This window comes from Erigeron canadensis, chromosome 7 (assembly GCF_010389155.1).
Source record: "Erigeron canadensis isolate Cc75 chromosome 7, C_canadensis_v1, whole genome shotgun sequence".
Lineage (NCBI taxonomy): Eukaryota > Viridiplantae > Streptophyta > Magnoliopsida > Asterales > Asteraceae > Erigeron > Erigeron canadensis.
Window position 1 is genome coordinate 1,888,704 of NC_057767.1, and position 17,511 is coordinate 1,906,214.

The window sequence follows — 17,511 nt, forward strand, 5'->3', positions numbered from 1 at the left end:
GGTGATTAAAATTTACATAATAACGTGGACATTTAATAAATATCTATATTAATGATACATATTTAAGAAAATAATATTTTAAATTTTAAATAAAAAAGTATGATGATGTCATAATTAAATTAAAAGGATGTGTAGTAATACAATTTTTAAAAAATCTTAATCAACCTGGATGCAATCCAAGAAGTTACAAATATATTTTGTTATAATAAATACAAAAATAAAATTTGTTATAAGAGGCAGACATTGATCTTAACATTATCAAATATTGAATTCAATAATGAACAAAATATCATAACTATAAATTTGTAATTAATAAAAATTGTTATAGGTGGACATTAATTAGACTATACAAGTTTCGAAGTATAATAAGAATATTAGCACCATCGCTATGTAATAATAATATAACCTACAACCTATAAAAACAAAACATAATTTACGCATTTATAACCATAAACTCAATACACCAGCGAGGTAGACTAATAGACATGTAGTTATGTATTTTAATTTCAAAATAAACTGTTACTTGGAGATGGATATATAGAAGATATCCTTAATTTTAATTTATAAATATTTTATCAAAACTTAAGTGAAAATTCTAAAATAAAGAAAATGCTATATTATAATAATTATATTTTTGTAATGTGATATCATCTTTAATTATATAGAATGTATGGAAAAATTACAAGACATATAAAATTTTTTCTTCTAGAAATAATCTTAAATCTTACTTTATTAATAATAGAGATCGATTAACTTGGTGATAACTCAATACAAATGATGTAATTGATATGACTGTTACAATATAAATATATGCAAGTGATAAATCTTTATCACACATATGCAGCACCCAAATATATTATGCGTGTGGATGTAATTATCGAAACTCTTTTCTTATCGTTTTTACCATGTAAGTTTTTGCTAACATATTTAACAAATTGTAAGGGGGTGTTTGGCCTAGCTTATTTTAGTGTGCTTATGGCTTTTTTGGCTTTTTTTTTCACAATAAAAGCCTTTTTTAGTGTTTGTTTTAGCTTTTCGGCTTAAGCTTTTTAACTTATAAAAGTCATTTTTAAGAAGCCAAAAAATAAAGCTTTTATAACAAAAGCCAAAAAATTTTCTTCTTTTTTCTTTCAAAAGCCAAAAGCTAATCCAAACACTATAACAATAGCTTATGAACTTTTAACAAAAAAACCCAAAAGCCACTTATAAAATATAAGCATAAGAAAAAAAATAAAAACTAGGCCAAACACCCCCTAATTGCATTAAACTTTTTGACATGTTCATTAAAAGGGTCGAATTTGAAATAAGCTATATGAATTACCAACACATCAATCCATAACAGGTTAACACTCCAACTCATAACTCGTATTATAATTTGGACATTATATTATATTTATCATAATGTTATCGCATAGTAATTAAGGGGTAAATTACCAACTCCGTATAAATTATACGGGTATGAGACTATGAGGTATCAATAACTTAATAACTAATAAGTCCAAAACTAAAGCCCATTGGTATCAAATTAATCCAACCCAACTCATTTAAAATTTCAACAAACCGTTGGCCGTTCTTGACCCAACACATAGACAAACACACAAGTCGGCTGGCTGTTTGTGAACCTCAATCTTCAACAGCCATACATATTAAAAGTCAGCCAATCCACGTGTCACAAACTAACTTCATATCTAGCCATCAAACACACAAACTTCAAGTTGATTCCTACTATTGTCTCGCACGTGTCACTGTCTGACTACCCACCACTAGCCACGTGCTTAGTGACCATCGTGATATGTAAACCGTTTATCTTTAAAGTCTGTTGACACCTATTTTAATCCAATGGCTAACATGATTGCACTACATGTCAAAGTTTTAAGTCATGTTTTTAGACATTTCTTTGTTGCGCACACACCTTGTATTTTCCTGTTCACAATTTATATCCTACCAAATCATAGTAAAAATCAAAAATCAAATTTTAACCAGAAGCTTCCACCTCCCTACTAGCTCACTTTGCCATGAATACCCTTGTTAGAATAAGGACATGAAAGAAAGGGTTGATTTTTGGATGTGTTGACTTTTTGGAGGTTTAGGAGACGCAACTTTGAATAATTGAATTTATTAATAGTCTGATAGACTAAAACAAATATATAGATATATAAAATTCTATATATTATTTTATACAGTATATTATAAAAATCTAAGTTTTAATTAAATAATATATAGATTTAGATACTTGATAAAATTAAAATTTTTATATTAAAAACTCAAATATATCAATCGTTGACATATTTATCTATTTTCTTTATCATCTTTATTATTATAAACTCTGATATATTATAGCAAGTTCAAATTTCTCAGTTGTAAAGAATAAAATAAAAGTGACGCGTGTTGTTTAAACAACATGTCAATATCGTTAAAATGGTCGTTCTTTAATCCCGTTTAATATAATGGTAGATAAATGTATGACACTGGTGGAACTACAACTAGTCAAGGTCGATAAATGTAACTAATTTTAAACTTTTAAAAGATTTTTTTATCAATATAACTTATAAAGATGTATTTGTGTTAATAAATATGAAAAGAATACTCCAAAAGTGTCAAAAACTTTTAAAAACCAAAAAAAAGAGACAAAAACATTTATTAAAGTCCTTATAATTGTAACAGTTTAAACGTTATCGTTATTTTATGACGATACGAGGCCCATGGGTCACGTTTGATCTGGCTCCGCTACTTATGTATGAGGTTGTGTTAACTCATATCCCATTGCATTGTAAATAGAACTTATACAAGATTTGTACGTTATTAATATTTTCAGCCATGGATTTAATTGCGATTCAAAAAAATTGGAAGAAAAATTTTTTTTTTTTTTTTTTTCTGTTCAGAAAGGCGTACACAGGCACGTTTGAATAAAATAAAATAAAAATTTATTAGTAAATAACATGATAGAGTTGGTAAATTAAAAAATTATTAAAAGTTTTTAAGCAAAGTTTAAATGATTGTGTAAACCGTCCATAATACATAAGTTAGTCGACAACATCAACACGTCTTGATGCCCAAGCAATTATGATGGATTGTCGAGCAATGCCTAACGACCCCCAGTAAACGACATTAAACAACACCAACCCGTAGTAGATTCAATTGTTCATTTGGAAGACTTGATATATGTCGTGTACTTCATTCACAAGGACAATCCAGTAAATTCAGACATCAACTTGTTTAAAATACTCGTCCTATTTTTTCTATTTTAATTATATTTATTTTTTTAATAAATAAATAATTCTCAAATTAAGTCGTCTACATTCATTCAGCAACAAAATATCATCTCCATTATTCTCCAATATTCTCTTTCCTTCTCTTCATCCTCATCTTCATTCATTTAACCTATACATACACCAATTCTGTATCTAATATCAATTCCCTAAGGTTTTATAATAATAATTATTTCTTTATTAATTCCACATAATTTAGAAAATTAATTATTCATTAATAATCACTCATGGCGGTTCCGACAATTGCGCTGTACGCATCGCCGCCGTACGATTTCGAACTCGCCGGCCGTCCATGCTCATCATCTCCGGCGACGGTTTCATCTTCAAAACCAATCATCGGCGGACTTTCCTCCATGTTTTCCGGTTGCGGATCTGACGAATCTCCGGCGGCTGTTATCCGGACATCCGATTCATCAGATCTGAATTTATGCAGCTCGTATTCATACTCTCCATTCGGATCGCCGTATTTGAAACGAGAACACAGTCCGGTTTCCGTTTTTCAAGGTCCGGTGTCGGCGTCTTCGTCGTCTCCGGCTAGGTTTTCGCCGGAGAAACGGTTGTTTAAAGGATTTATTACACACGCGCTAACTAAATCTCACACGTGCTTAGATTACGATTCGCACGTGCGAAATGATAACTTTAGTAGTTTCAGCGATGAGCTTACTTTTGTAATGGAAGATACTTCAGATCATTTGCTAGCAATTGCACAGGCCAAACATAAAATATTTAATGATAGTTTGGTTATTAAAGCCTTTTATGAAGCTGAAAGAGCTCACAGAGGGCAGGTATTCAACTACCTTTTGATTTTGATTTTTTACTTTTTACTTATATATATATATATATGTATGTATGTATGTATGTGGATATTGGATGGTGTTTGTATTTAATTAATTAGGTATGGTTTTTGGAATGATGTTTTAATTGTAGATGAGAGCAAGTGGTGATCCATATTTACAACATTGTGTGGAAACTGGAGTTATGCTGGCTGAAATAGGTGCTAACGCTACCGTAGTTGCTGCAGGGCTTTTACATGATACGCTTGATGATTCTTTTATAAGTTATGAATATATTGTTCAAACTTTTGGACCTGGAGTTGCTGATCTTGTTGAAGGGGTGGGTACTTCATTTTTTTTATCTGGAGTTGCAATAGATATGAAGTTAGTAATATTGTATATGCATTTGTTATTTGGTGGTTCTTGTTGAGTTGTTGATGATCTGTTTTTAGCTATATATATGTATGTGTATATTTAGTATCTAATCATTTAAAAAATAAGAAGAATCTGATAGGGTGCTTGTTTTATCTTGTTTCTATGCAATTTTTCTGAGCATTTAACATTTTTTTTAATGTTGGTTACAACAAATCATACTATCATATAGGTTATGTTCATTGTAGATCTTGTGTTCTATGCTAGTTAAGACAGGGCATCATACGTTTGTGGTTGTGTGCATAATAAGGAAGTTTGTGTAGCCTACTGTAATACCTACTATAATATTACAGTCTTATAGTTCCGTTTGAGATGCAAATATACTTCGAGGTTTGGAAGGATTAAGTAGCTTGTGTCTTTGTTCATCATGTCTTTTTTGGTGCTTAAGGTTGTCAGGTTGATAAATCTAGTTGGACTAATTTGACGATGACTTTTTCATGAATCTGTCCCGTGAAAGTCTATAAGATGAAAGTAAGAAACTTTGTAACATCTGTGCTGTGGAAGGCTATAAGATGAAAGTAAGAAACTTTGTAACATCTATGCAATGTTTTCTTTGCTTACTTTGCATCTTAAGAGATTTCTTGTTGAAACAATTGTTTCGAATGCCAATATACTCTTAAATGTGCAAATATTATCTAGCTTATGTCACTACTCTAGTACTCTTCATGTCGATATAGTCTTTGCTATTTATGCATTCACCTTGGTTGAAGTTTGTAATTGTCCCTTTTCATTAATCTCTACTTTGAATGACCTTTAATACTCGATTTGTTATATATAGGTCTCTAAGTTAAGTCATTTAAGCAAGCTTGCCCGTGAAAGCAATACAGCAAATAGAACAATGGAAGCTGATCGTTTGCATACAATGTTTCTTGCGATGGCTGATGCAAGAGCTGTGCTCATAAAATTGGCTGATAGGCTGCACAATATGATGACATTGGATGCATTGCCTTTGAGTAAGAGACAGAGGTTTGCAAAGGAGACGATGGAGATATTTGTTCCTCTGGCAAACCGTTTAGGAATCATGAGTTGGAAGGAGAAGTTGGAGAATCTTTGCTTCAAGTACCTCAATCCAGTGCAACACAATGATTTGTCATCCCAACTTCAGAAGTCATTTGATCAGGCAATGGTTACGTCTGCCACAGAAAAATTGGAGCAATCTCTTCAAGATGGTGCAGTTTCTTATCATGTATTGTATGGGCGGCACAAAAGCTTGTATAGCATTCACTGCAAGATGCTCAAGTATGTTATCTTCCCCTTGTTTGTTTTATGTACCTTTTTTTGAGCTTTGATAGTTTGATTATATGTTAGTATATATAGTTTAGTAGTCCGTCTGCTTCTACAAAAAGGAGCAGAAGTGCAGAACCTTAAAAATTAGATTTTAAAATTATCTGAAAACAATATCGGATATTCTGGTGACCAATGACCACATGTGAGCAATGCCGCTATTTCTTTAGCACATGTAAATAAAGTTTCTTTCTTAGAGGCAAAGAGAAAGTTGAGGTCTCACATAACTAACGAAATGACTTTGTTACTTAATTGGCCCTTCCACCATGGTGATGTAAACAATAATTTGAGAACTGAACAAAGATGGACAGAGAGTTGATGTACCTGTGGTCTGCTGATTATGATAGGCATAAGACAGACAATATTGGTGGCTGTTGAGACATATTCTCAGTCCTGCTCAGTGCTCATTTAAAAAGTGGTTTGTTGAGTTGTCTAAGGATAGAAGACTCACTGAGTGTTGTTTAACCTTCAGGCTAACAATTGCCTTGAACATGTCCAGAGTAGTTCTCTATTCCCTGCGCAAATCAATGTACCATTGTCTGGGTCAGTCGTAGTGGATTTATGACACATAGCGCACACACATGGCCAATAATGGCGCTATCATGGCTAACAGATCCGCAGATGATATCAACTCTTTTCTTTGTAGTTAATCACATTTGTTTCAAGTAGTTGATGTCTTTGTGCAAAAGGGAGTGGAACCTCAACGTGTAGGATTTTCAAACAAATGTTGTGTTATCAGCTAGCAAATAAGTAATATGACTATTTATTCTCAAGTCTCAACATGAAAATTGATGAAATAAGTTGGTTTCGTTTTTGGCCTTCCTCTATAGTCATCAAAGCAGCAATGACATTTACTTAATTTGATATTAATTAATTATAGCCTCATGATTCATGAACAGTCCGTTTACACTGATCTATGGTTTTGAGGTGACAAATATCCAGGGAACTTTTGCAATGCACTAATTTTTGGTAGCTTAAATCCAAGTTATACATTGTTACATGATTTTGACAATGTCTGAAATTAAATGTAGGAAAAATCTGGCCATGGATGAAATCCATGATATTCATGGACTACGCCTCATTGTTGAAAATGAAGAGGACTGTTACAAAGCGTTAAAGCTTGTTCACCAGTTGTGGTCTGAAGTACCCGGAAAGTTCAAAGACTACATAAAACACCCCAAGTGTAATGGGTATGTTTATGTCTATGCAATGTTGTCTTCTATTTTTTGAAATTAATGACCTATTTTGATGATGATTCATTCAATGCATCTTTATTTATGTTATGTATAAACGTTGAAATTGCAGGTATCAGTCTTTGCACACTGTAGTAATGGGAGAAGGATCAGTGCCACTTGAGGTTCAGATTCGAACAAAAGCGATGCACTCACAGGCGGAGTTTGGATTTGCTGCCCATTGGAGATACAAAGAAGCTGATTGTAAACACTCCTCATTTGTTCTCCAGATGGTAGAATGGGCTCGTTGGGTTGTCACATGGCAGTGTGAGAATATGGGCCAAGACAAATCGTGCATTGGTTACAATGAAGCCATTAAGCCTCCTTGCACATTCCCTTTTCATTCTGAAGATTGCCCACATTCATATAAGGCTTGTTGTGGATCCGATGGGCCTGTTTTTGTCATCATGATTGAGAATGACAAGGTATTCGGTTTACGACCCCTAAATTAGCATCATTCTTGATTTGCTTTATTGAATTGGTTATCTATCTGGTTATAGCAATTTCATGGCAGAAAAACATTCAGTAACTTAAAATGTGCGCTTATTTTCTCAGATGTCGGTGCAAGAATTCCCTGCTAATTCAACTGTGAAGGATCTTCTAAACATAGCAGGTCAAGGAATCTCTAGGTACTCCCCGTATGGGTTTTCTGTGAAGGAAGAGCTGAGGCCGCGGGTGAACCATGAGCCAGTGAGTGATGTTAGTTGCAAGCTCAAAATGGGGGACGTGGTGGAGCTAACACCAAGGATACCAGACAAGTCCCTGACAGAGTACAGGGAAGAAATTCAGCGCATGTATGACCGCGGTCTCTCTGTAGCAAACTCAAGCAGGAAGCAGACCGCAAGTGTCGGGTGGGGAAGATAAGTTCGTAACAATGCTCCTTCTTCCGTGGTAAAGTGTCAGAAATGTATGTAAGAATTTATAGTAGGTCTAGATATAGGTAATGATTTGATTATTTCTTGTAAATACATCTATATGTACAGAACAGGTCCTTTATGTTATAGCCGAATTAGAAAATCCAAAAAAAAAGTGAAAAACAATTGATGTATCTTTCAGTTGAGCTTTGTTAATACTTAATAGTAGAATATTGCTTTCTTGTTCCTCACAGAATTAGTTTCGTGTAAGTTAGCACTCAACAGTACAAGAAAGTATTTTTCCTTGTACATAGATAGAGCTGTACAAAGAGACAATAATTCATAAATGATTAAATGAGTCGTGTAGGTAAACAAATGTTCTGTTTTCTTTTTAGACCTCCAATGTTTCATTGAGAAATACTAGTTTCATTGAAGTTTCGACACAAATGTTGGCTTCACAAGGACTTAATACAATTCAACCAACGTCCAACATTCAACGGATTCCGATCTTTGGTGGTTGGTTGGGCTATTATAACGTCTTTTGTCGATGGACATTTTACCTACGAGACTGTTATATACCGTGCAAAATAACTAATTTTCTGCAAGACTAAGCGTCCATCCAACATTCAATGATAATCCATTCCGATCTTTGGTGGTTGGTTGGGCTGTTATAACGTAATACATGCTGTCTTTTGTTGATGGACATTTTACCTACAAGACTGTTATATACGGTGCAAAATAACTAATTTTCTGCAAGACTAAGCGTCCATCCTACATTCAATGATAATCCAATTTACAATAGTGGTAGGAAGTTTGGAAAGGCTATTAGTCTCTCTAAGCTGGCTACCATTGTTGTAACTTTGATGTACTTAGATGTCACATCTATATATGGCTTCAATGATCCTGGCTTCATAATGATGCATCCGAAAAACATGGGAAGTATGAATTATAGTTTAGCAGAACTATATAACAGGCCAGTATAATGTGTATCTAATCGAAGACACATTGCTTTATGTCTCGTGGAAATACTTTAAGCTTAGTTTTGAAGCATTGATGGGCTCATATAAGTAAGTCGTTGTGGCGAGAGAGCAAGGAAGGAGATTCGTAGAATTGAAGGTAGAAGTTCCCAGGCTTTCTAAAGCAAACTTAATAGTTGATACCAAATACTGACGTTAAAAACCAAGTACACTTGCCAATTGGCATATGTAGGGGTGTAAACGAGTCAAGCCTGCTCGCGAAATACTCGAATTCGATTCGTAAAAAGCTTGTTTCGAGCCGAGCTTAAACGAGCTCGAGCCGAATTCGAGCTTAACTAATGACTCGTTTACTAAACGAGCTCGAGCTTTGAATCCATAACTCGATTAAGCTCGCGAGCCTAAACGAGTTTTCATATACTAATCGAGCCGAGCATAAACGAGCTTTTTTCACGAACCTCTGATAATCGAGCTTAGTTTTGATCACTTACCGAGCTCGATCTAGAGCCAAACTCAGACTTATTTAGTTTTTATGACAAACGAGTCGAGCTCGAGCTTTCTTAACAAATCACGAGCCGAGCTCGAATTTATATACTAAGGCTCGAACGAGCTCGAGCTCGAGCCCGAGTTCCTTAAACGATCTCGAGCTCGAGCACTATCGAGCTCGGGCTCGGCTCGGCTTGTTTACACCATTATATGCAGCCTTGTCCCTCAACTGCGAAAGTTCACTAAATTGTTAGCACATAAGCCTCCTTGACGCTACCAAAAAGATACTTTAGCACTAATGGCATATTCTTTAGGTTATAGATTCTTGTACACCGTTGATTTTACCACAATCTATTGCAGCTCATATTACCAAGAAGAGGCCGCACCTTCTCAAGATTTTCAAAATATTGGCAAGAATGTTCAGATATAGGACTATAAGTCTATAACGAATCGAATATATGATGAACATTTCATCACGATCTTTTAGAAGTTTCACTTTCTTGAAAAACCATGTTTTTTTTACGATCAAAGATTAGATTATATACAACTCAATACTCATAGATCGATAACTTAAAATTTTTTTGCTTTTAATGCAGAATTAAAATATAGTTTTATTTGATACATGAAACTAACACAATTAGTTAAAAACAACACACATGATTAACTTGTATAGTATATGTTTAAGAAAAATGATTAAGTGACAAACAAATTTTTACTAACAAAATTTATAAATATATGTAGACCAATGAAATAACAAGAGACAGTGAATAAAAGGGAAAGAAAAAGAATTTCATTGGTGGTTATAGGTGACATATATTTGTAAATCATGTTATGTTTAATATATTGGAAATGTTATAATTTAAGTTATTTATGCTCATGGATCAAATTTCCAATTTTCTTTTATATATAAAAAATCGTTTGATACTAAATTTGTATGGATATTAAGACTTGTATATATTAAGACTTATATATATATACGAGCATAATACCCGTACGTTGCGGTGGAATTTTGTTTTAGGAATGACAATTTGTTATAAGGGTAGATACGGTAATTCAGTGTTGTAGTGTACGGAGGACCATTTTGAGAACAATATATAGTGAAAGGGGTTTTTTGAAAGAAAAAAAAAGTATGCTTAATTTTTTAAGACATACCATAAATAAATTTCAAAATGCTTTATAAGGGAGTATATATATATATATATATATATATATATATATATATATATATATATAGGTTTTAGGTAATAGACTTCTCTTTACAAAAAATACCGTGCATCATGAAAATCATCGTGCATCAATATACTCCCTTCGTCCCATATTAAGTGTCCTATTTTGACTTTTTGAGTCTTTTTTTTCAACTTTAACCGTAAATATTTTTGTTTCTGTTAAACAACACTTGATATAACATATATGAATTGATTTAGTTTAAATATACTTTTCATTGATATAACTGTCATCAACTAATATATAACACAAACAAAGATATTTATGGTCAAAGTCGGAAGAAAAAGACTTGACCAGTCAAAATTAGACAATTAAAATGGGACGGAGTGGTATGTATTTGTGCTTCGTGAATCTCCGTGTATTAATTTTATCATGATCTAAGGGTCAAGATCGTGTTCTATTTGTTTTACTTAAAATAAGTATTAAAGTAAAACAAATAAAACAATATCTTTCTCTTTACTAAAAATCACCGTGCATAATGAAAATCATTGCGCAACAATTGCTTCGTGAATATTCGTACATCAATTTAACCATGATCTAAGAGTTAAGATCTTATCCTATTTTTTTTATTCTAATACTTGTTTTATAATACCCAAACACACACATACATATATATATATATATATATATAAAATCACAACTAGCTAGTCTTATAATTTTTGGAAAGATCACATTACTCTCAGGTGGAAGGTTACGCGAGGTTGTATGACAAAAGCCATATAAACATCCGTTAAAATAAAGGACCACTCATCGAGTCAATGACACTTCAAAAATGATTATTTGGAAAATCACACGATCGAACCATTAACTCTTAAATTTAAATCGACTCTTACGTTATTTGCATGCTAAAATCTTCAAATATATAGTACACGAGTGATAAATTTGTAAACATCCTGGCCCTAAAGGATTTTGGGTCTATAACGAACTTAAAGAAAGAACGCTAAGCTAAAAACAACGAATTTGATATGGAGATCTAAAAACCAAAATATGCTCGTAGTTATTCATAATTTATATTTAATTAATTAGTTTTAAATATACATATATATGTAGGCTTGGAATCAACTAAGTTACTAACTTTATATGCATCTGTCATCCATTATATCTTTCCCATTTGCTACACATATATGCTAAGGGTAGAGATGCTAATGGGTTGTCATCAATGGCTTTACCATCTTCTTTCCTTGAGGCGGCTAATCATCTCATTACAACCTCTATACCGCATCATTGGCCGTTCTCTAATGGCCTTTGCCGATGCCATGTTATCGGTTTACTTTCGTTGTTGCAACCTGTCCAAATTTATTGTCCACCTCGATGACAACGAGACAAAAGTGTACATTTGGGCAGCCAAGCATCCCAAATGCAACAAGCCGAACCTTGTTCTCATCCACGGATTTGGCTCAAATTCCAAGTGGCAATTCATTTTTCAGGTAATTAATTAAGGTAGTGATCGAAAACGCAATTTTTAATGCATACATTCAAGACCATATAGTTTATGTGATTTACTTGGTTTCACCTCCCCCGTCCTGATTTAAATGTTCTTTTTTATCCAGGATGATATAATTTCATAAATAAATAACTTTTGTACGTACGTGTTGATTATTAATTAATGTTAATAGGTACGTCAACTGACACATGATTTTAATGTATACATACCGGATCTAGTGTTCTTTGGTGAATCATACTCTACCAAATTGGATCGTAGTGTTTGGTTTCAAGCAAAGTGTGTGCGCGAAGGATTGAAGAAGATGAAAGTGAAGAAATGTTCGGTGTATGCAATTAGTTATGGCGGATTTGTTGGATATCAAATGGCGGCGGCGGCGGATGATGATGAGGAGGAAATAATACTAATGGTGGAGAAGTTGGTGATTGTGAGTAGCGGAATTGTGTGTAAACATGACAGCAAATTGGAACATGTAAACAAGATAGGGCGGAACGTGGTGGATTTGTTGGTCGCAAAAACGCCCGAGGATTTAAGGATGTTGTGCCGAATGTCGGTTAGTAAGTATGATTTTACTAAATGGTTTCCGGATTTCTTCCTTTGGGGTTTCATTGATGTAAGTACACGTAACTCTCAAGTTAATTAAATTAATCTCATGGATTCATCAAATTGCATTTTATTATTACTTCTTTGTGGCCGGCAGGCATTTATTGGTTCTTCACCTATCGATGTCAATTCTTGGAACGTTTGTTATTGTTTATAGAATTAAACATACTTTTTGTGTAGTTTGAACGTTGCAAAAGGGAAAAGGAAGAACTAGTGCACGAATTGCTCATGGAGAAGCCCGATATTGATCTTCTGGTTGTTAAACAGGTAAGACATATATCATGTCAAAAATGATATACACCGTACATTATTATCATAAATCATGAAAATGCAACGAACTTCTTTTTAGTTCTTTTATAGAAAGAAAAAGAAAGTTGTTTTAGTTCCACTTTAGAATAAAGTTAGTAATATATCATTGAATGAATGGGTCCGTGAACGATTAAAATAACTCAAATTATGACAATGTTTTCCATCAACTTTCGACAAGATTTCTGAAATTAGGATTTTATATACTTTGATTGGGACATTTTTTTAATCCAGCACAAAAACCAAGGATGTCAAAGTTTTATATATCGGTATAATAACAATAATAATAATAATAATAATAATAATAATAATAATAATAATAACGTAGTCCGTATTATTTTTGGGTGTAGGAAACACTCTTAGTATGGGGTGAAAAAGACCACGTTTTCCCTGTTGAATGGGCTTATCAACTACATAGGTATGTAATATTTTATTACTTACTATTGCTACCTTTTTCATTGTGAAATGGGTAAAAAAAAAACTAACCCTACTCATGTGTTGTTGTTAAAATAGGCATCTGGGTGTAAAATCGAAGCTCCATATAATTAAGGGTGTTGGCCATGCTCTAAATCTTGAAGCTCCGTACTCATTGAATCGATTTATTTCAACATTCGTTTTAGGCTCAAGCCAAAAATAGGGTACCTAAGCCCTCTCACTAAACAGTTTCAGAATCAACATGAAAGAAAGAAGCAAATCGCGTAACAAAACATACAAAAGTTATCTCACTCATGGGGCTTGACTTGATGTCATGTAGGTCTGTATATAATCGACCAAAGTAATTTTAGGAGAGATTTTAAAAAAGAAAGTGGAGAGAATACATGATGGTTGGAGTTGTAGAAAGCTAGTGGTGGTCATCATCGGTGATGGTAGCTAGCGTGTTAGAAAAATAAAATAGATAATCAAGTTGATTTGTATATCATGCTTTTAATTTCATAGATATCGTAAATCGTTTTGCATTCAACCTTTGTTTTACCAATTTAGTGATATATATTGAAAGTAGTAATGTGCAAAAATATCTAAGCAAAAAGGAATAAAATGACCGAAGGTAGTTTGTTCAAAGGATAATTTGAATTACTAACGAACTATTATAGTTCCATGATGTAGTCATCGGTGTCATTTATTTTTTTTAACACCAATGACTTTTACATCAAAAATAAAAACTCAATAGCTTTTAAAAAAAATTCCTTTTTGATATTAAAAATCAAGATTTTATGATATCATTGAGTCTTATTCTGTAACACCCCATCCCAAAATAGAATAGGAGATTACACAAAATGCTAAAAGAACAATAATTCACTAAAAAGTCTCCAATTATGATAAATAAGAAATAAGTTCTAGAGTGCAACGGAAGGTTCTCATCCTCAAACGTGGATTCTTTACACAAAAATAAAAGTCTGAAGATGCTAATAAAGAAATAAAGCATAAACTCTAATAATCTCCAAGGTCTTAGGTCACTCTCACTCTTCCCATATCATCCCTGATTACCTGCCGCATGAAAAACAAAAATGCAGCTGAGCCAATTGCTCAATGCGCGGATGTTGATAATAATAAACAATAATAATGATACAATGAAATAAGAAGGAAGGTTAATCAAATCATTTTAATTTCCAAAAGTCTCCATCAAATACCACCCTTAACTCCAGAGTAAAAATGTTTAAAGGCTGAAGCAAAAGAAAGGTTTGGGATGTTTTATACCGAGTATCCTATATATCAAATGTCCAAGAGCACATTCTCGGTGCCCAATAATAATATCACAAATCAAGTTAATACACCAGATGTGCACCTCTGCGTGTATCCAACCCGAAAGGTATGTATGGCACTACATCACACATCCGTACAATAATCATATCATATCACAATATAGCCTAGGATGCATCCATATGCCTCCACAATTAATCATAAAGGCTTTCCCACGAGCATAATCACATATCATATAACAAAGGTGGAGACGCCGTGGACTGATCACACCGCCACAGATAGTGTCATGCCATTGGTCGCCACAATGACATGCATGTGTTACCTCCACATGTAGTTAACTCGGTATTCCTAACTCCTGTCTACAACTAAAGGGTTCCACAATTTTACAAGTTTCACAAAAATCCATCCTTACTCCACAAGTAGTTTCAAAATCCACATTTCCAAGTTTCTCAAAGCACATTTCAAAAAGATCTTTCTCAAATTAAGGTTTCGCAATTTATCAATTTCAAAATAACATTTTAGCTCAAGTAAAAGAGGATCAAACAATGAAGTCACGAGGTATTTTGAGAATAGCAAAGATATATCCAAAGAATCATTATAGAGTAACGTTGAAAGAATAAGTACGGACATCCGTACCTTGATAAGTGTTTACAACTAACAAGCTTAACCTCCACGACGGTCCTCAACACGATCTACATCGAATTATATAACTAAATTTAGCATCCACCTCTAACTGTTCTACTCTTTACTTCTTAATAGTCCATATCCCATTTTCTAGTATAACTAATAATGATTGTAAGTAGCCGATTACTTTGCTAAGTAAATGAGCCAAATCAAGGACCTTTACTAGAATTATAAAAACTATTTATACTAGAACCTTGAAATTTATTTAATAAAAGCCTTTCATGTACAAAATTATTAATAAAATTCTTTTATAAATCTACGACCAAGATTTATTACTGAAACCATGAAGCCATATCTTACATCTGTATATACAAAACTAGTCTAGAAAGTAAACTCATAATATGTAAAACTTGTTTTTTTGTATCCATACATATATAGTCATATATATTATATTTAGATTTAGAAATCATTGTGTCTCATTTAAATATAGATATAGATGCTCTTAACCTGCTGTTTACAAACTTCGATAGCAGCAGTCTGCATCTGCACCCAATTTGTACCCATACTCGCTTTCCTAAACCGTTTTTATATCCTTTAACAGCCCTTGACTTGGCTCAGCTGTTCACTAAAAGTATCACTATAAATCCGTTTTAAACACCGTAAGGATCATAATAATACTTGACAGTAAATAGTAACGATCATTATTTGGACCAGTTCGGAAAATACCTCTAAACGTACGTAGAAGATTTCAAAAGGAATTAACACTCTCGTTAGACGCCTTCTCAATGAGGGCTCTTATGATCGAGTGCATACTTTATTTTGACGATCGAATTGTTTTGTTTTTGATGAATGAAGGAATGGAAAAAGGAGCGGTTAGTTGTTTATAATGTGAGTTAGGCCCGAGAAATCTCAAAGTATACACCATTGTGAGACATATATAATCATGTTACACTAAATGCTTATTGAAATTATGGACCTAAAATGTTGATTTTATTTCACATCGTCATTGTCGAAGCTCACATTTTGTGGGCAAATTACTCCTAGCTAGTTTAACTAGTATATATTAGGGATAAGTATTTTGGAATATAACAAACTTTGAACGAATGTCTATAGATAGGAAATAACTAAAGTTGTGTGTATTGTATGTAAACAACTCCAAAATAATGTTTATTGTATGTAAGAAAATGTATTCAACCAATTAAATTCAGACAAGTGGCACCTCTATATGGTTGCCACATATGTTTTTTTACATACAATAAACATTTTTTAAAGTTGTTTACATACAATACACACAACTTTAGTTATTTCCTACTATAGACATTCGTCCAAAGTTTGTTACATTCCAGGATACTTATCCCTATATATTATCATAAGATCTTAAGGTATGAATCTCATAACTTAAAATTTCCCAAAAATATTAGGTATCATTTTGATTTGATTATTTGGTGTTAAAATATGATTGATTAATATCACTAATGACAATGATATTTTAGTACTCGTAATATATGAGTGACATGTAGAACTACAGATAATGAAAATGAAATAAAAACTAATTAAGATAAACACATTAGAAAATACAATGTTTTAAAATTCATATTATTCAACAAGTAGGAAAGATTTAGCTAGTGTGACCGTGAGCTATATATATATATATATATAACAACGAGATTAAATTTGATTTTCGCATATATTTTTTACTTTACTACTTTCTTTTTTTTTCCTTTCCAACCCTTTCTTTTCTTTTTATTTGTTTTAGACTTGAGAATCCACTGCAAGTGTCGATTCATTAAGTGCACATATGTGTGAAACAAAAAGCTTCAATTGATGGTCATTTGTCTTACATTTGTAGTTAATAACGACGGGGTTGGTAACTTTAAACTTTAAAAAGATACGAATAAATATAAGCGGGACACTTATAAAATCATATAGAATTGGATAATTTATGTAATAGAAAATAATATGTAAACCTTTACAAAATCAAAAAGATAAAAGACGCATTTTAGAGAGGCGATGCCAAGAAAGGCTTTGTATGTAAAGTGAACACATAAAAATAAAAAAGAAACATGTCTTATTAGCCGAAGGACTTGATACTTGCATCTGATATGATAATTGGAATCTAGGTCCGGTTATCAGAGACGTGGAATAAAAATGCATTTTCTCCGAAGATAGAAATCTCGGTCAAATCAGTGGACAACAAAAAGTTAGTTGTAAAGTGGTAGTGATGGAGATCGAACAACGTGCATCATGTCTCCTTTGTCATAGACGGTAGACCACAAACGAAAAGGACATGCACTGGTTAGCATGTTAGTTG

At 32.9% G+C, this 17,511-nt stretch overlaps 2 protein-coding genes across 2 annotated transcripts; both read left to right on the forward strand.

Annotated features, from left to right (window-relative positions):
* Nucleotides 1-3,323: 3,323 nt before the first annotated feature.
* Nucleotides 3,324-8,095, forward strand: LOC122606648 (probable GTP diphosphokinase RSH3, chloroplastic). The gene is made up of 6 exons (XM_043779487.1): nucleotides 3,324-4,054; nucleotides 4,197-4,382; nucleotides 5,253-5,713; nucleotides 6,790-6,948; nucleotides 7,064-7,415; nucleotides 7,546-8,095. The coding sequence occupies exons 1-6, from the start codon at nucleotides 3,497-3,499 to the stop codon at nucleotides 7,852-7,854; spliced, it is 2,025 nt and encodes a 674-aa protein (XP_043635422.1). The 5' UTR covers nucleotides 3,324-3,496; the 3' UTR covers nucleotides 7,855-8,095.
* Nucleotides 8,096-11,671: 3,576 nt separating this feature from the next.
* Nucleotides 11,672-13,937, forward strand: LOC122608339. Its single transcript, XM_043781434.1, has 5 exons — nucleotides 11,672-11,955; nucleotides 12,145-12,582; nucleotides 12,753-12,839; nucleotides 13,229-13,296; nucleotides 13,392-13,937. Exons 1-5 carry the CDS (start codon nucleotides 11,674-11,676, stop codon nucleotides 13,513-13,515), a joined length of 999 nt encoding a protein of 332 aa, XP_043637369.1. The 5' UTR covers nucleotides 11,672-11,673; the 3' UTR covers nucleotides 13,516-13,937.
* The last annotated feature ends 3,574 nt before the right edge of the window (nucleotides 13,938-17,511 follow it).

Bases quoted from the DNA above. Each gene is read 5' to 3' on its own strand.
- LOC122606648 (XM_043779487.1), top strand. From the start codon at position 3,497: ATGGCGGTTCCGACAATTGCGCTGTACGCATCGCCGCCGTACGATTTC. The intron at 4,383-5,252 runs GTGGGTACTTCA...TGTTATATATAG, and splicing joins TTGCTGATCTTGTTGAAGGG to GTCTCTAAGTTAAGTCATTT. The intron at 5,714-6,789 runs GTATGTTATCTT...AATTAAATGTAG, and splicing joins ATTCACTGCAAGATGCTCAA to GAAAAATCTGGCCATGGATG.
- LOC122608339 (XM_043781434.1), top strand. From the start codon at position 11,674: ATGGGTTGTCATCAATGGCTTTACCATCTTCTTTCCTTGAGGCGGCTA. The intron at 11,956-12,144 runs GTAATTAATTAA...TAATGTTAATAG, and splicing joins AGTGGCAATTCATTTTTCAG to GTACGTCAACTGACACATGA. The intron at 12,583-12,752 runs GTAAGTACACGT...CTTTTTGTGTAG, and splicing joins TCCTTTGGGGTTTCATTGAT to TTTGAACGTTGCAAAAGGGA.